At 42.7% G+C, this 19,592-nt stretch overlaps 2 protein-coding genes and 1 long non-coding RNA gene across 3 annotated transcripts; 1 reads left to right on the forward strand and 2 right to left on the reverse strand.

The window, feature by feature from the left end:
* The first annotated feature begins 734 nt into the window (after window positions 1-734).
* map1lc3cl (microtubule-associated protein 1 light chain 3 gamma, like) lies at window positions 735-2,410 on the forward strand. Its single transcript, XM_041048127.1, has 4 exons — window positions 735-863; window positions 990-1,045; window positions 1,155-1,261; window positions 1,435-2,410. Exons 1-4 carry the CDS (start codon window positions 806-808, stop codon window positions 1,622-1,624), a joined length of 411 nt encoding a protein of 136 aa, XP_040904061.1. The 5' UTR covers window positions 735-805; the 3' UTR covers window positions 1,625-2,410.
* Window positions 746-2,368, reverse strand: LOC121188391. Its single transcript, XR_005894702.1, has 3 exons — window positions 2,287-2,368; window positions 1,097-1,626; window positions 746-840 (listed from the first exon to the last, which is right to left on the reverse strand). It is a non-coding gene; the product is annotated as an uncharacterized LOC121188391 (long non-coding RNA).
* Window positions 2,411-5,158: 2,748 nt separating the features above from the next.
* ehd1a (EH-domain containing 1a) lies at window positions 5,159-19,208 on the reverse strand. Its single transcript, XM_041048272.1, has 6 exons — window positions 18,468-19,208; window positions 13,764-13,861; window positions 8,397-8,638; window positions 7,355-7,525; window positions 6,646-6,810; window positions 5,159-6,310 (listed from the first exon to the last, which is right to left on the reverse strand). Exons 1-6 carry the CDS (start codon window positions 18,854-18,856, stop codon window positions 5,777-5,779), a joined length of 1,599 nt encoding a protein of 532 aa, XP_040904206.1. The 5' UTR covers window positions 18,857-19,208; the 3' UTR covers window positions 5,159-5,776.
* Window positions 19,209-19,592: the final 384 nt, after the last annotated feature.

Genomic DNA, 19,592 nt, shown 5'->3' on the forward strand with positions numbered 1-19,592 from the left:
GTGTCACTGACGACAGTAACAATGGCTCAGTTAAATACTCTGTGTCACAAAACCTCATCTTTCTTAAATTCAGTAAATGCATGAACAGGGAGTCGGTAAACAACAGCAGATAGATGAAAAAAAAAGAAGAAACTGCATGGAAGACAAATGGAAAGATATTCACATCCCATCTGCCACAGTTTGGAGACACTGCACCTGTAAGAAAGATGGTCAGCATGACTATTGCACAGTGAGATCAAAGGCCAGGAACTAACTAAATATGTGTGTTGGCCGAATTCAGAGCCATTAGATCTTATCATAAAGGAGGCACCAGCCATGTTTATAGTGAGGGGGGGCTCCTCTAGAGTCCCATTTTGTCTAAATCATTAATGTCATGTGTTGTTTATGCTCTTCACATGGTGGCTGCCCTCATTACACTTCTGTCTTCATGTTCATGCTCCTCTGTGTGAATGTGTACGTGACAGCAGCACCAATTTCACAAGCAGATGTGAGAATGCTCTGTGAGATAACCAGTATGTGTGAGTCTAATCTGGGCAAGATCACACACACTGATGCACCCCTGCATCCACACGCTGCTCACCAGGACGAGGAGCATGCCTTTGTTTGTTAGTGTCACATTTCGACTCCTCCCAGCTCTGCCTCCTATAAAACAACACCGGTCTCAGCTTCTCAGTGGGGTTTGCTTACTTCCACCCGAGGGGACTTCACCGTCAGCCCGGGGCAAGACCGCCACACCGGCGCCAACCAGCTGCACACGCCTCCATCACCACTGGTCTCTGCGAACCTCCCCGAGGAACAAACAAACATGGCTCCTTTTGAGAAATCCATGGAGATGATGCCCTTCAAGCAGAGGAAATGCCTCGGTAAGTCACATTATCAGTTGATTCTCTTATTATTGTCACTGGTACACTTACTTGCATGAACAGATTGTCTCTGCAATGTCTGGATGCTGGTTTAAAAGTAAAATATGTAAACATATTTCTCTTTAGAAACAAGAAAAGATGAAGTGTGCAGCATTCGGTCTAAATTCCCCAACAAGTTGCCTGTGAGTTGGTTTAAATTGTAGAAATTTGATGTATTGAATGAGGAATTTTACCTTTTTTTCTGGGTGCGACTGCACCATCAGCTGATCACAGGTGTGTTTTTGTGTCCAGGTAATTGTTGAACGTTACACCCGTGAAAAGACTCTCCCCCTGTTGGACAAAACAAAGTTCTTGGTTCCCTTCGAGCTCACCTTGGGTCAGTTCCTGTGCCTGCTCAGGTAAGTGATCTGTGACTACTCGTTTCTAATATTTCCAGCCCTTTTCTTCTCATTTCAACCCTCCCTCAGCTACGTTTTGTCCCCCGATTTGTCAGATTTGTCATTGTTCTCTCTCAGCGTCTCCACAACTTTCACTGTCTCGTACTCTCTCCCTACTTTGTCCTTCCTCTCAGGAATAAGATTGCCTTGGACTCTACCCAGGCTTTGTTCCTCCTGGTGGCAGAGAAGAGCATGTCCTGCATGTCCTCCAGCATGGGGGAGGTTTACTCCCGCTACAGAGACGCTGATGGCTTCCTCTACATCACCTACGCCTCACAGGATATGTTCGGAGCACCTCGACCAGCAGCCAGGCCGCCTCTCTGAGCCTGCAACAGATAAAATGAACTGAACTCGGACCAATGGTGGTGACGGCACACAACCAAACTGGAAAAAAAAAAGGACAAACTGAGCCAAGCCAAGACTGTTTTGTCCCCAAACTGCATCTCTGACTACCTCATGAAACCTTTTGGACTTTTAAACACAGCAAATCACTCCATGCTTCATCAACCTCAACAAGCCAAAACTAGACTAAGGAAGACTTTGTATTAGACTGATTGATTAGTTGATTGGCTAAAAGTTAACAATTTCTATGAAAGTAGGGAAAGTAGAAGTCAATATAGAGAATTGAGGTTTTTTTTTTTTAACAAAAGAAACAACCAAGAAGATACAGTAGACTCTGTTGCTCCAAAGTCTCAGACATTAAAATTGAGATTATTTTTTTTTGGCTGTCCTATGACTTTACAGGCCAAACATTTTCAAATTTGTCCTTCAATAACCTCAGAAACCTTGAGCGTCAGTGCAAACAAACCAGTTTTCACATAACTGCACCGCCAGATCAGGGTAAAACCAGTCTACTGGAACCACCGCCACCACCACCACCATCTTCTCCACTTTACAGAAAGTCAGTGTTTTGCTGGTAATCAGACTCCCTCTTAGCACTTATTTCTCCTTCCTCCTCTCTTTTCTCTGATTCATCCTCGTCTTACCTTAAAAATGTGAAGTTGTGCTCCGGACTCTCGCAGACCATTACAGGGACTTTTGAGGCTGTTGCTGCTGCTCTGATGTGTTCTGTATCCAGCTGTCAGTATTCAAAAAAATAAATTAATTAATTCTTGTCCTTTTAATTTATTGACTTTGTGTGATGTTTGCTTGCAGAAGATTTGACAGCATGAGACATTTTTAACTGTGGCTCACATTACTTTTGTCCCTACTTACATGATTTTAAAGTGGCTTCATTTTGTTCCTTTTTTCAGTGTTTCTTTTTATTTTGGACTCCAGATGTTTTGAGGTCACTGAATGGAGCTTGAACAGGTTGAAGAATTTTGTCAAACTGTTTAGACAGCTTCATGTCACGTCAAAGCATCAAAAATATAGTCTTATAACGTTTTGGGGGCTGCCGTGGCTGAGGTAGTGGGTGTATTACATTTAAAATCCATTCATTTCCCTGTGTACTTCTACATATATATTTTGTACTCACACACACAGGTGCCTCATTCCTCACCTGCCTCTGAAGTGGCACTCCCTCCACATGATGGTGTTATATAAGCCCGACCCAGTCAACTATCTGCAGGGGTCAGTGTGTCAGAGAGCTGGTGGCACTGGGTCATTTTAAGACATCGAAGGGACGAATGTGACCCAAAAAAAAAAAAAGGGAGAGAGGGGAGTGAAAGAAAAGAGCCAAGGGAGTGATGGGAACAGCGATGAAAAACAAAGAAACTGAAGAAGAAAAACAGGGAGAAGCCGCTCTCCATAAACACTGGAAGAAAAGGAAGGAAGAGGGGAAAAGAGACGAGGGGAAGATAGTGACGTACTAACAGAGGAAGACAGGAAAAAGGAAACAATGTAAAGGAGAGATATACAGTGGAGGAGGGTGACAGCTATCTAAACACACAGCGTACAGAAATACGGGGACATACAGTCATACAGCCTCTCACTTCACACCACTGTGGCCATTCTGGCAGCTTTCTGTCAATACATTATCATGACCAGAACAAGAGGAACTGTGAAACCTCTGCCAGCTGCAAACGATCTGTTTTGATCACAGAGGACTCAAAGTTTTCTGAGGGAAGTTAACTTCAGTCTTTCTTATTACAGTATTTACCTCAGCTTAGTTTTCACTGCACGTTCCTTCAGAGTTTGACACCCAAACAATTTTTTTCCTTTTTTGTACTAAAAGATGTGTAGGTCCGAGCATGATTTGTGAGTGAGGCGAGTCCTGGTCCAGTATGTAGCTTATGTAAGTGTGATGTGGAAGCTTAAGAATGGAGTCAGCAGGAGACGAGATGTCGTGTCCAGTAGTTATTTCTAATTTCTAGCTTAGATAGAAAAGAAACATAAAATTCTAAATATTGTCACCTCGTCAAGCCTCTAAAAATCCTTCAGGTTAAAAAAATCCAAGAAGAAAATTCACTCTGTGGTCAAAGTCCTCACATATCTTGGGTTTGGTGCAGATTTATGATAAGGTGTCACACATTGACTCGACAACCAAAAAAAGGTTGTGAACCACCAGTTCTCCCCAGCTCAGACGAAAAGGTAGGCCGGTTCAAATTAAATGTAAAAGATCTGTGAGGCTCTTACCCCTCAATGTACCATGAGTCACTATATTCACAGTGAACAGTAGCCTTGATCTGCAGGAGAGCAGGGCTACTGTTCACTAAATAAGCCTATACCCAAACACAATATCTGTAATGACTTATCAAGACACAAGAGAGCGCCTCTGGACTTTTTCAGACATGAAATCTCCTGCTGATGTGGTAGAGGGGAAAAAAAAAAACAGCTGATGGAGATGATGCGTACTGACGCTGACTGATCATCTAGTGAGTCAGTTAGCTGGATACCAATGAGTGATGAGGGAGAAACACATGGCTCTTTCAGTGTAACGTGAGACTGAAATGAAACATCCTCAAGTTGTCTCATTGGTGAGAAGCAGACGGGTGCTCTCAACTGTGATTTGACAGCCGCACAAATTCCAAAAGACCGGCTGATGTTTCCAAGTTGAGGATGATACCTGTGGAAAACGTGGAAATATGTAAACAAACATGACCAGACATGCAGTGAAAGATATAGTTTGGGAATGTGTGGATGTAACTCTTGGCCTTGTATTATCTTGCTTAAAAATAAGGCTCACATGGGAAAAACATTGTAGAATATCTTAAAATTTACTATCAGCTATTGCAGTGCAACTGCTTTACGTTTCAGTTTCTTATTCCTACATCCTATTTGAATTATGCAAGGAGACTTCAGAGCAGATTCAGACTTGTTCAGGTTAAAAGTTCCATGAGGTGAATATACAGAAGTTACAAGCAGCCAACTTCATCTCTATTCAGACTCAGAAATGAATTTCACATGTGGAAGCCTCCTGTATTTCTGTTTATGATTCCTGCTCGTCTCCCTGAGCCTGGACTGAATTTTTAGCTTTTAAAATTGTCTCCATGTGTCCTCTAAAGTGCTCCACAGAATGGGTGTCTGTCCTAACCACTGTTTTCAATTTACTGTCAAAAATATGCAGCCACAAGCAACTTGTTTCATGGCTAAATGGCCTTATATGTCCTCCTGAGGCACATGGCTGGAGTGTTTCTGGCCTACAGAGGGCAGTAGACCACATTCAAACTGTCAAACTAAGGGCATTTCAAAATAAAAGTCAGTGTCTGGATGACCTCTGAGTGACACAGCCCTTGGCATGACCCTCAAGGACAAATTACTACAAATTAAAAGCACAAAACTATAATTCAGATCAGGTTTATGGTGCAAATGTAATTAATTTTAGTAAGTAAGTAGTCAGTCAAACATCTGATAGAAAAATCAAACTAACATTATGTATCACTGAAAAGAGACACTAAAAATCCACGTTAACATGAGTTGAATGGTACAGTATTCCTTTTTATTTATCTGGCAAAATAATAAAAAGGGAAGCATTTGGAAAGAGTCAAAGTTAACAGTCAGGAAATACAAAAATATAGATAAAACAATTCTAACAGTTGTTTCGATTTATTTCCTCTTTCTCTCACCAAATGGAAAAAAAACTATATTTCTTTGGGTCAACATATAATAATATGAACTGTATGCTTATAAGACATCTTTTACACAGGATGCTCAAATCCATGACCCATCATGCAACCTCTGGCTACCCATCAGTTCATGATCTATCAGTAATGTCCTTTCATCAGGTGGTAAATCAACAACTCCCTCCCGCCCCTCTCCACGTTTATTTTTAATAGATACCTGAACAATAATCCCTAATGCACAAAGATGTACCTACCCTCCCTCCTCCCTTCCCACCCCCCAGAAACCCGCCAGTCTCTCTCTGGTGAAAAAGATCACAGCAATACCTCCTCACGGTGTGTCAGGAAGCCTGGAGAGTCGCAGCTTGATGGAGGATGATGGTGTTCATGCTTACGGATGGACTTTTTTCTGGAGAGTCCTAAACATGATGCAAAGCACTGACACCTCCAGGCTGCTACCCCCTCCCCCCCTCCTCTAATCCTGTGTGACTATCCCACGTTTGGACGGGGGCACCAGGTGATCAGGCAGCGTGGGCGGCAACTCATGGCCCTCTAGCTTTACCTTGATGAGGTGGTTGGCGAGGGCAAACTCCTCGTCATCGAGGAGGCCGTCTTTATCCACGTCTGCCAGCTTCCAGATCTTTCCCAGCACCGTGTTCGGCAGCTTGGACTTCAGCATCTCCTTCTTCGCTGCAGCACCAGACACTTTGCCGTTGATGGGAGAGAGGGTGTAGAAGATCTCATCGTATGTAGGCTTGTCGCGACCCACCACCCACTCCAGCTCATCGATGCCTTCACTGGCACCCTCTCCATAGCCATGACCAAAGGGCCCGCTCATGGTACCCTCAAAGGCTCCACCCTTGACGGACTGGCTGGGCATGGCAGCCTCTTCCTGGCGCACCATGGCCATGAGACGGGCAATGTCATTGGCGAGCATGTCCTCCACCGCCTCCAGCAACTTGGGCTTTAGCGCCGCAAACTTGGAGAAGTCCTGGCCATTCAGCAGCTCCTGAAGGGATGGGGGGTTGAGAGAAAACAGGAATTGGGGATAGAAATAGATCAGTCTTCAATGGCTACCAATGGGAGTAGCATACAAGAAGCAGGATTTCCTGACAAACCAGGAAAAATAAATCTCATCCCCGTCCTGGCCCATCCTGGAGGGCAAGAGCAGGAAAGAAGGGCAAAGATGTGAAGAGAGTAAAGGTTGGATGGTCATTCTGCTCTGAACCGAACACTTTATGTAACACGCCAAAAATAGAGTCAAAGTTGTTATTACATCAGATCTCTAACTCTGGATAGTACATCACTGTCTGCTGAGTATGTCTAGATTTATCCTTATCTCACCTGCATCTTGGCCAGGTTGGGGAAGTCTCCAGGTGAGATCTGGTGCTCTTTCTCGATCTTATGGTAAATCTCTCCCAGGTTGGATATCAGCTCCTTCTTCTTGGAGTCCTTTCCAAACACACTGGGCATCTCCTTTTTCAGAGAGCTGATAATGTAGGCTTGCACCTGGACACCACAAAAAAAGGCAACAGACATTTTATTTTACTTCTAACAAGTTAATTGAATTTTTGTGGAAAAACATATTTTTATTCAAAGTAGAGTATGGTCACATGTCCTACAACATGCCTGGAGGGGATTTTTAAAATTAGGGATTTACTCAATGTAAATATAGACTGGTAGCAGAAACAACAGATGATCTCTCTTTTCTTCTTGTAAGTGTTACTGGTTTATCAGACTGCTATATTCTTTGGCCGCACATTTATACTCACTTCTGCTTGTGATTAGTTTAGAAACTAACAAAGTTAAATAAAGCAGGTCCTTTCTGAGTAATCTGCCTCTTTTTGGAGCTAGAGGACAGGGGGTGCTAATAAGCAAATAGTATGCTAATACCCTGAATTAAGACTGCGAACATGTCAAACATTGCACCTGCTAATTGTCAGCGTGTTAACATTATCACTGTGAGTGTGTTCGCACGCTGATGCTCAAAGCACTGCTGTACCTCACAAAGCTGCTAGCATGGCTGTAGGCTGTTACTCTCGTTAACACTGACCTTGGCGAGGCGTGCGCGTTTGATGAGGTCATTGAGTTTGCGTAGAGCTGCATTACGTGGCAACGACTGGATGTCCAAGAACAGGTCCTGTTCCTCTGCTTCAAACAGCTTCCTGTTGTCTGGGACCAACAGGGGCTGGGCCCAGAATGACCCGATGTACACGCGGACAACCTGGAATAAAGTTTGCACAAGTTAATCTCCATTAATCTTCATTGTCCCTCTGGTTATACTTTACTGTCCACACCCACATTAGAGCAAATTCTTGCACAGGTCACATACATGACATTGCAGTCTGGCTAAAATGTGTAAACATGCATGAAATGTACCTAAATTAAAAAAGACAAACAGGACGCATGACGACATAATATAGGACTGTGAGCTTGAAAGTGAAGCAAAAATTTAAACATACATAAAACATAAATGTACTGTGTTTTATATCACGTGGAGAGACTCCACACTACAACGCACCCTCAAAGTCAATTAATTATTATCTACATGATCCAAAGGTCTCCCTGCGATTGGTTTATGAATATAGCCCTGGATCAAACATTAACATAGTCAGGGAAAGATCATAAGACAAGTCGGGTCACATGATCAGGTAGGACATGGGATCTGAGAAAGACGGTACTTAAACTGCCATTCACTTTCATTACATTGACACATTTAAGAGTTTGTTTTTTCTGACGACTTTTGTTGCTGAGAAAATTGGATGGAATGACTGTAAAATGGCATTTTTCAATTACTCTCATCCTTGGGGGGTGGGGGCGGGGGATCATCTGACCTCCGCTCAGACCTGCCTAAGACGATCACATTTTCCCTCAAAATATTAACAGACTGTGAGTAGTCTGAGTATGTCTAACAACTCATCATTACCAGCTAAAGAAGGCAGGTTCTGGCAGTCAGTGTGGGAAATAAACACAAGCTTGGATTTTTTTATTTTTTTAAACCATGTTTCAATGTGACTGGGGTCAAAACAATATTGGTTTAAATAAATTTATGGATTTACACACACGCACAAGTGAGAAAAAGAGATGGTTATAACCTCAGGTGTGTTGATGATTTTGCCCAGAGACCACATCAGTGCTCCGTAGACCCTCATCAGCTGCTGAGTGCTGATCTGGTCGGCCTTGTTCAGTACCACACGCATTTTGTCCTCGTGGTTCTTCAGAGCGCGGATCACCTCGGAGAACTCATCGGAGATGTCCAGCTTGTGGGCGTCGAACAGGAGGATGATGCGGTCCACGCGCTCGGCAAACCACTCCAGCACCGCGGCAAAGTCGTAACCTGGAGAGAGACAAGTACGGGAGACCGGCTGTTAAAAGGCGCGATCTGTACATGGTGTTGTGCCTTCTAATGACATCAAATGCTGCCTGGTTACTGGCTTTGTTTACAATTGATTCAAGTTTTTTCCCTATGCTGAAGCGACTGAAACAAGGAACATGGGGCTAAATGCTTTAGACTAAATACAACAGTCTGCCATTGGTGACATTCCTGAACACTGACGTAGTGTACTGTGCTGTAGCAGTGCAATGCAAATCTTATACCTGAACCTGTTTATTTCACAAAAATATCTGTACTAAGATTTATACATTAAGTTTACAGGGCGTATACAGAAAGGTGTAAAAGATACTCTACACTGCTTCATTTTCTGTGTTCAACTCCCCTCATTTGTAAAAGTTTAGCTGCCACAACATACTGTAAAAATCTCAAACAGTGACTGGAGCCTTTATTTACCTCAGTGGCAGAGGGAACCAGGCCTTTAGTTCTAACTTCCCCTGTTCTCTGGTGGATGCTGACTCAAAACTTCCTCTATACCTACCTGTTGTCTTGATAAATTCGGAACAATGTCCATTTCGAGTCATGTCACATATTTCACTTTGCCATTTTCCCTAAGCCATGTTAAGCTGCCATGAATAAAACTCAAGACTTCCTCCACAATTTTCACACGCAGCCTTCCTTGAATAAGTAGGCTTTTAATGTGAAACAACAAAACATTCACCAAGTTCATAAATTAAGAAAATAATAAAACATGGCCTGTATTTGAGCACCTTGTTCAAAAAGGTACAAAAGCAAGTCTGAATAAAATTTGTAGAAGTGTTAAAGAATGGTGGATAATTTTAAAAAAAAAGGAGGTTGTGTATATAACAGGAGGAGGCTCAATGTCACATGAAGTAGGTCTAAAGTGTTTATGATTAAAAATGAAAGAGGAAACTTCAGACAAAAAAATAAAAGCTTATTAGAACACAATGCACATTTTTAAAAGGAGAGTGTAGTGGGAGAGGATCCAGGTAAAGACACGGAGTTGTTAAAAATCTGGAAAGCTCTCTCTGTCTTTCTGTATGCACCTTTGACACAATCCCTAATCTCAACCTGTCCTGTCATTCCTGTCCTGCGTCCAGCAAGGTGCAATGAACAGCACTGCAAAATTCTGAATAATGCTTTCTTGTTTATTTACATCCTTTGTGCTCTGTATACTAACTGACTGTGGTTTTCTGCTTCCCCACTCATGTCAATATGAAACCACCTCTCACATTTTCCACTGGGTGCTGTGCTTACAAAGAGTCAGTGTGGAGAAATACAGAGTTCAACCTGACAAAGAGCTTAATGGCTTCAATTGGTCAATAAACTGTGTGTTGGAGTTGTGGCTTCTGTGTTCATATTCCAAGTCATGTTGATCCAATAATGTTTAGATAATGGCTTTCAAGAGGCAGGGCTTTTTCCTTTGGTTACCAATTAACTAGCTTCACTGAGACAACAGGAGAGTGCCACTTGGAGGTAAAGATCATTTGAGTCCCCTTTGACAATCTGACTTCTACAGCATGTATTAGCCTCAGGAAAGAAATGACCTCTTTTAAGGGATCAAGCTCATTAATATGCCTTATAAAAAACAAGCTTAAAATTATTGAAAGATAAAATGAGAAGGAAGAGAACACGTGTAAAGATAAATGCTATGCAGGGCCAGTAATGATGATTAGACCAAAAAGTGATGAGCCTGATTTGGGTTAAGCAATAAATTTCTATAAAAAATTTCCTCACTGTGCCGCTCACTTCCTATGGTTATTTTACAATCAAGGGGGCTAACTCAAATGACATAAAACAGAGCTTTTTCCTGAGCTTGCCTTTGCCTGGAAGAGCCGAGCAGGAAGTGAAGAAGAGAGAATTATGGTTTTGATTAGAGTCAGTGTGTCATCTGATCAGTGAAGAATGCAGCTGCTCTGAAAGTTCATTTCAGCGGCCACACAATCAGCGCCAGATCTGCTACACATGCATTCCAACATGGCTGTCTTTTGTCTGAGTCTGAACACGTGAACTCAAACGAGAGACGGACAGATACAGTCAATAAATGGAGATAGTGGGGGAGAGACAAAATGAGAGAGAGAAGTATTGATAGATAGTAGAGGGAGACAGAGAGAGGAGTAAAAAGGGAAAGAGAGAAAGTAGAGAAAGAGAAAGGCAGGGGTGAATAAAAGTGAAAGTAAGAGAAAAAAGAAATGTAAGAAGAGACAGACATAGGGGATGGACGCAGGAAAACACCCGAGGCAAAAACAAGTGTGTGACTGTGCTCATGACATGTCAGTGGGGAGGGATAAAAAGGGGGAATATCTCAAGTCCAGGATCCCCATGGGACCCAGCTGAGGACATTTGCTCGTTCTCTCTTCAGTCTGTTTTTAACACACGTGTCAGGGAATCAGACAGAGAGACAGCTGCTCATGCTCAGACTTACTTATAGCACATAGCATGAATAACTGCTATGTCTCCGACATATGCACAGACCTGCTGTGATACACACAGGCACTCATGACAAATTAGGACAGGCCTCAAAATCATGTGCCAGTCGCTGATGGAGATCAGAGAGGTGAGCAAACAAGGCCGCAGTTATTTTTTGATATAAAATCTAAAATCTGTTCACATTAGAAAACACTCAAATCTCCTGGATAATTAAAGGAATAGTTCAACATTTTTCGGAAACCTGCTTAATCCCTTTCTTGCCGAGTGTTAAACTAAGCTACATGTCCCTGACGGTCATATTATATTTAGTGTACAAACATAAGAGTGTTATCAGTCTTAGCAAATAAGCATTCCTATAAATCAATTTTTTTCCTGTCTGCTAGATTTGCTGAAAGGCATTTAACATGTTAATATTCATGTCATCAGCAGTGACCATGGAAAAGACACCAGTCAGTTCTGCAACAGTTTTTTATCACTTGAGGTTCAAAAAGGAACAAGTCGTGAAGCATACTTGCTGACCTAATCAAAAATGAATCCATAATGAAAGGGTTATGCAATAAAAAAAAAACTTGGCGGTCATGAATGGACAACACAGTTTCACTGTTTCCCAGTGCAATTTCTCTTTTAGACTTGTCACAGACCTACAGTATCTCCTAACCGTTTTATGTAACACCTGTTTTAAACCTGAGAAAATGCTCATCCAAGTTCTGTCACTGCCCTTCATGCTGTTTGCAAACTATGTACCTTGCTACTCTACATGAAAAATATATAAATGTATGGCTATGACGTCTGACAAAACACACACCCGCTCGTGTTAGAAGATTACAGCACAGCGGGAAAGTCTGAAATAATAGTGTTACTTCCCGTAGCCTGTAAGTCTAATATCTGTCTGTATGCAGAGTAGTGACACACACATGCCCGTCACACCTCAGCTGCACAATCTAATCCGTCCTGTTTATATATGACACCATCAGTACTGTATGTCTGTGGAGTACTGTATTGTACCCATGTTTATACAGAAACAGAGCAGAAGATAACGTGTGTGTGTGTGTGTGTGTGTGTGTGTGAGAGAGAGAGAGAGAGAGAGAGAGAGTTAGTGTAAGCACAGGAAAGGACATAAATGTGTGTGTGTCTGAGAGTAAGAATGTATAAGTATGTATGTGTAGAAACAAAACTGTCTGTGGTATGTGGCATGAGATTTCATCTGCTCCTGCCCTCTTCAGACAGGTTCACCTCATCTTGAGAAAATCTTTCCATTTATACCATGTGTACGTCTACACACACACACACACACACACACACACACACACACACACACACACACACACTTCCTTTTGCTTCTTACCAGATGCCACCAATTTACACTTGTGTTTACAGTCAGTGGTTTGGCCTTTTCGGGCTCTTTGACAACCATCATACTCTTCCAAAGAAAATTTCCAACAATCCAAACTGACGTCTTGATGTCAATCCAAATTGCTTGTTTTGCGCTTCAGACTGTTCAAAACTATAAAATATAAAACCAAGAAAATCAGCAGACCTATGCTGAAGAATGCCTTAAAACGATTAATCAGTCATTAAAATAGTTGTAGAGTAATTTTCTGTTGACTCACAGTCATTTAAACTTTAATTCTTAATATTTTTCATTTCCGTTTGCTGTGTCTCATGGGACATCATACTCAATCATAAAGACTGACTATGTGTCAAACCTCTGCGCAACACAGGCAGTAGTGATGGGAGGAGGCAGTCTTGGGAAACTCTCTGCTATGTTTGCCATTTTACTCCATTTCCTTTCCACGGAGTACACAAAAACTCTACTTCTTGTGAGTCAGCTTCCTCTTAAAGAGGCTGAAATCAGGTAGAAAAAGCAGAAGCTGCATTGAGACCCAGTGTTATCTTCTGCTTGTGTTCTGTAGGATCATCAAAAGTAAAATGAAAACTGTGTATGTGGCAATTCTGAGATGACCCTGCAGGTCACAGTGGTGCTGGAGTACATGGTGAAAAGGATAAAAATATGAATTGATTTATTCCCACACAGGACAAGGAAATGACTCAGATATGAAGTGATAAATGACACAGCATAGGACAAAAAGAAAGAGTGCACAGGATAACAGACAACAGCTACAGAGAGGAAGTGTTTTCAGTCACTGGTGTTAATTCAACCTGTTTAGTATAAACCTAGTCAATCTGGAAACAGAGAGAAAAATAAACAGAAGAAAGGGAAGGATGTGACAAAGGATGGTGCCCTAGAAAACCACAGGTAAGAAGGCAGGAAATGAAGTTCAAAGTGCTCTGTGTCCTCTCCTTTCTAAATGTCAAGCTGTGAATGCCTCCATCAGATTTACACAGCCTGTTTGGTTAGGCTCTGACCTGAGGGCTTTAAGAGTTAAATATGGGTTTGACAGTACATGAGCGAGACTGGAGTTGACTTTGTAGAGTACATGCCAAACAGAAATACCAGAGACTCGGGGAAAGGAAGACTATGCAGGTTGTTTAAATGTGTTTCCTTTTCGTATTCGAGCATGTGACTTCCTGTGGTTTTATTTTGCATGTATGTGCGCAAGGCTTTCTGATTACAGTATTTCAGGGTTTCTGAACTGAAAGGGTGTGGTTCTGTTAATCAACAGTAGTACTAGCGAGGGAGAGAGTGGGTACAGTGTCAGTGTATGTGTGTGAAGCAGACCTCTGCTTATCCTCTGTTTCTCCCCGGACAGGATTCCAGGAGTATCGATGATACTGATGCTCTCCAGGACGGGGTTTGGCATCTGGGCGCACATGAACCTGTCAAGAGAGAGTGCAAAGTCCAGGGTACAGAGGAAAGAAAAAGAAAAGAAAAAGACAGAGAGAGAGAGGCATAGAGAGGGAGGGTGGGAAAAGCAGTTGGTTGAGTGTGTTTATACACAAGCTTGGCATTAAACAGACATTATTCTGGAGCTTTTCTGTAACAACCCCCTTGCTCTCAGGCACTAACATTAGTGGAACACCCTTCCTGGAAAAGCTAAGCAGCTAGAGCTAAACAGCCAGTGGAATTAATTCTGAAAAAGAATGAGTTTTTCCTGCCTGGGGTTAGAATTAATGTTGAAACAATTTGTCGTTTAATCAATTAGCTGACAATTTAACAGGCTTGGCTTTGGACCTTTGGTTGAAAAAAAAAATCTGACTGAGGACATCACCTTGGGCTCAAAGTCTCCTTGGGAAATTATTAGGGCTCTTTTTCTCCCATTTCCAAACCACAAAAATAATCATGTGTTGCAGCTGTAGCTTGCATCTAGCCGAGTTGTTTGTACTAAAAAAATAAATAAAAATGTGTAATGATATAGTCATATTTTCCAAACAGCAGGGGAAGCACTAGAAGTATGAGGCCTCCATTGATGTAAGAATGTTAGAGAAACACTGAGACAATACTTTATGATTTATGAATTGTGGGACTGTGTCATTCCAAATGCAACACAGTTCACTACACAATGGTCTCCTTTAAGCCTCAACACTGGGGTTTAAACTTTAAAGGGGGAGTTTCGCTCTCCAACAGAAATCAAGCCAAGACACCTACACGCATACAAACGCAGACAGACATACACACTATAAAGCACAAGAGAGGATGAGTGGTTTTGTATAAATCCAGTGTCCCAGTCAGGACAAAGAAGGGGATTGTTAAGAGACCCCATAGCTCGGAGTACTACTCGCTCTAGTGCCCTTTGAGTCAATCTGAACCGATACAACATGAGGCACCAGGTCATAAGACTGGGAGAACCATGGTTTTACATTCCTGCTGCAACCACACTAAGGCCAGACACACCACAGGCCTTAACAGAGGTCTCATACCACACGCAGGGAGGGAAAAAGGAAAAATCCCAGGACAATGAACAAGTCAAAAAAAATATGAGTGCAGTACTTCTTGCATGGAGATCCTACGTATGGTATTACAATACAATAACAGTGACTGCCAAAGATAACAAACAGTTTTTCCCCTCCCTCCCATAGCTGATGGCGTGTGATACCCAGTTGGAATCTTGGCTCAGGTTTTCCATTTATCTATCCCAGCATTTTCCACAAAGTAGGAAAAAATGCTCTGATGAACTTGAGCTGGAATTCTTAGAAACAGAGCAGGACCCTACCAGGCACAGGGGCCCAAGAGCTTGAAAATATCTGAGTCCTTGGATGTTTGATTACATCTCTGAGAAAGTGAGAAACCTGACCTCTCTGAGAGGCCACGGACCTACAGGATATTTTCAAAATCAGACCTGTCCAGAGATACTGAAAGTCTGGTTCCAGCTTCTAACAGAAGGTCTTCCTCTCCTGCCCGACCTCCTCATCTATGACCTTCCCCCACACCATAACCTCAGCTTCCCATAGAGAAGAGGAAACGGGGCGGCTGTCGCTAGCACTTGCGGGAGGGAGGTTACGTGTTACACGTGTCAAATTTCCATGTTTCCTTCCTATAAAATTTTGCTGTTTGTGTGTGAATAAATTATTTATATATTATAAATATCTATATCTTCATGTGTCCCCATGTATGTATTTCTTAGTTATGTGCTCTATAAGGCCGTGCATATGTCAGCCTGTATCTCAGCAAAGTGCAGAGTCAGTGTCCTGGAATAACAGGCCATGAGCAGCACAGGACAGAGCAGGACGGTGTGGTTTGGGGGGTGGTGGGGGGGGGTAGTGCGGAACTTTAACTTTGCTGACTCTGGTTTTACTGCGTAATGGCTTTGAGAGAAAGCACAAACACACTGGGGCCCTCTGACTGCAGTGGCATTTTAACTAAACGGGGGACCAGTGCAAAAAAAGGCACAGGTTTGGAGGTGGAACAGAAGTATTAAGTTATTTTTATGGAAATATTTGATACAAAATCACTGCAAAATCAGGCTTCTACAAAATATAGATAAAGGAAAAACTGGGGGGGGGGGGGGGGGCTAGTTGAATACACCAGAAGTTACCTTTTTGGGTTTGTCCAAAAGCAAACTAAAGGTGTGAGAATCCTCTCCTCATAAATAACTGGTTATACTGGGGGCAAGCCCTATCTGAGCCTGGTAGTTAAGGTCTAATCTGCAGGTTGAATGACTATGGTTAAAGATCTACACAGTGGAGCTGCCATCACAGTTTCAAATCCTCAAATCAGTCAATTAACAATCCGACCCTTGAACTCCCCTATGTGCTTTTAAGAGTAAAAATACATTTAACCAACCAACAGCTGAAGGCCAATCCAAATACTTTTAGCCTTGTGAGTGGAAAACTGGCCCAGTCAGAGCCAAAAACAGCCCTGTTCCAAATGGCTGTCTGAATCTGGTTCTTAACAAAAAAATTATCAACTGTAAGCATGCTCCATACTCCATGCCATCACAACAGATTAATTCTGCAGTAGGCTTACACATAAACAGAGCTGTTCAAGCAGGTCATGCACCTGCAACTGCCTCCCACATCATACACGCGTATCCTGTTATGTATGGTCATGTGGGCTTTTCTCAAGCCTGACTATGCCTCTGAGACAAAGACGCAGAGAGAATTCAAAGGGAACCACAAGTCCCATGATACCACAGGACTGCGTCCAACAGTTTGACAAATGATGCTGTGATGGACAATAACCTTTGTTTATACACAATCTTATCTGGTTTCCCCTCAAGTCTGTAATAAACTCCAGAGCAGTGAATCTTTGCCTGTGAAGTCTAACACCCCCCCCAAACACACACACACACCTTTGAACGTATTACTTCATTTTTCAGAAGTTTGACTGATGCTGTTTGGCAGAAGTTTGCACTCATGCAAGATAAAGCAAACACTCAAACAATTGAGGGAAAGGATTTCAGTGGATAATGGCAAGTAGTCCTTAGTGGGGAAGTGTCAACCTGAATGTTTGTACTAATACAGAACATGGCACCATGACCCATTTGATAATCTGAAGCTAATACAGATTAAGATCACGACAGTCCACAGGTTAGTCATTTGTTTGTGTATTATTTGTCCATCTGTTTTCCTGGCTACTCCACTGCAAGGTGACACCACACTGGCTACAAGGAAGAGAATAGGATATACGCACCACATCCTCGACAGGAAGTGACACCTTCAACAGTTGCATGTTATCCATCTGATGTCATCACAAATCCACACACACACACACAATAGATTGGATTAAGATGTTTCACTAAGCATCTGGCTCTGATTCACAGCACTCTGATTGTGCAGTTTCACCTTGTGCACTGACTTGGGAGAAGCTCATTTCATTTGCAGATACACTGGCAGTCATTCTACTGTCCTTTGTAGCTCTTTCATAGCTGCTTTCCCTTCTGTTCCATCTGTTCCTTTCACTTTCTCTTCTGTTTTGATACTGCTGTTTCTTATCATTTCCCTGTCTTTTCCATTGCTATTTAGTATTAACGGTGAAAGCCATGCCTGTGTAATACTTCTGAGTCATCAGGATTTTTGCCATAGGGACTATTCTGCCTCTGACTTTGTCATCAGGGGGAATAACAGACCTAAGTGTCACGCTGAGTAATTCGTAAAAGCATTCCTCAGACTCTGTAGCCCATCGGGCATTTGGCTAAAACTCCAGTGAGCTGAATGTCTTGTCTCTACAATCTAACTGTAACCTTTGTAAGATATCTGCGGACTCAGTTTAACAATACAACAGGAAAACAGACTGTCACTCCAAAACCTTTAACCCTTTGTGATAAGATTTCATAAGACACACTCACAGGCAGTGAAACATGGGAGTTGGCTCATCTGTTGCTACTGATGTGATAACATTTATATGACCAGCAGGTAAGAAACGTATGGCACCAACATCCGAGGACAGGACAAGGTCAGCTTGCTGCCTAGCAACATCACTCACAAGTATTTCTGTGTTCAAGGGGCCACACTGTGGCTCTGGGACAAAACCATCTGTCACAATGATAGGAAGAAGTGCATGAAGAAGGGCAAACCTAGGTCCTTCATGCACTGGTAGGATATGATGCAAAGAGAAAGGGAAAGGTGTTGAACAAGGTGTTGGAAAGCACCTTCCTGTCCTTTGCTTTCCCATACACAGACGGGCTCTTTTACCATACTATTGACATTAAACACCCACATTCTCTCAGGATGATGAAAGAGGGAAAACTCACACACATTTGGCTCTGCTGGGAAAATTGTGCAACAGCAACTTTTTCACTTTACCTTGACAAAGTGTGCTACATGTTAGGACTTGTAGGGAGGACATTTAAACCATGGGTGATGTGTTGTTATGACACGTTTGTTAACACACAGGCGTCCACTTCAAGACAAGCGTTCATTTCATTCACATTTAGATAAATAAGCTCTTACTGCCCAGTTGCTATAATCCTGGTGTATTACATTTTTCGCATTGCTACCAGTGAAAGCTCTTTAATGTGGTCTGGTGACTCGGCACGGGCTTTACCTGTTGAGGAAGGCGTTGCCAAAGGCGTTGAGTTTGCGGAAGGGCTTCTTGGGGTCGACAACCAGGGCATTACCCGGTATCACCCCCTCCTGTTCACCGTGCATCACCGCGATGAAAGAGTCTGTGGTCGGCTCGGGGCCAATTCGCATACCGGGGAAGTCCTGCTCCATGAGGTGACGGATGAAAGTGGTCTTCCCGGTGGAGTACTGACCCACCAGGAGGACCATGGGCTTATTGTCGAAGTCGGCATCTTCGAGCGCAGGGGAGTGGAAGTCGTGGAATCGATACGTGTCCTCCAGCGGGAACAGCTTGGTCCGGTAAAGCCGCCGCAGTCCCTCCGACACGTTCTGGAACAGCTCGGGGTCCTTCTTCAAGTTTTTCCTGAACATGATTACTGGTTTTTGCCCTTAGTTGACACAGCCGTGTCAGTCTCCCCTTGAATTATTATCTGGTTTGGTGGTGTGGGTCTCTCACACCGTCAAGAAAGTAGCTGCCTGCTGGAATGAAGCAACGGCTGGGCGAGGTCTTCTAAGTTTTTTGTCCCCACCCTCCTCTTCGCTAGCTAGCCACACACTCAGTCAGTCATTCAGGGAGGACTCCCTCTTCAGCTGACGTAGGCTCACCTAACACTGCCAGAAACACTCCAGCATTAATATCCAGCTCTAGGTGGCGAAATATAGTCTAATGCTTCACTACTGAAACTGCAGTACCGTTACAACTCCTCTTAGCGGTTTTGCTAGCTCTCTTAACGACCGGCTGACAGTTGGTGAACCCCACCAAGGAAGAAGACTGGTACACGGATACCGGAAAGCTGACACATATTTCACAATAAAAGCCTCAACGATGCCCGCCAGCCCAGTCTCCAAAATGAGGCAATACAGTGGTGAATGTTTAATCTCACAACTTTAAATTCCACATTGATCAGCGTTTTCTTTATTCAAAATATTTCTTAAATTAAAAGGGCCACCACGGCAGGTTTATTTTCAGTGTATATTTAGAACCCAAGAAAGGTTTATTATCTGATCTTTTCTTTTGTCTGTTGGGCATCAACAGAATAAGGCACATGAATCGAACTCTTATTGTATTATTATAATCATATTATATTATTTTATTTGATTAATATAT

Source organism: Toxotes jaculatrix, chromosome 10 (assembly GCF_017976425.1).
Source record: "Toxotes jaculatrix isolate fToxJac2 chromosome 10, fToxJac2.pri, whole genome shotgun sequence".
Classification (NCBI taxonomy): domain Eukaryota; kingdom Metazoa; phylum Chordata; class Actinopteri; family Toxotidae; genus Toxotes; species Toxotes jaculatrix.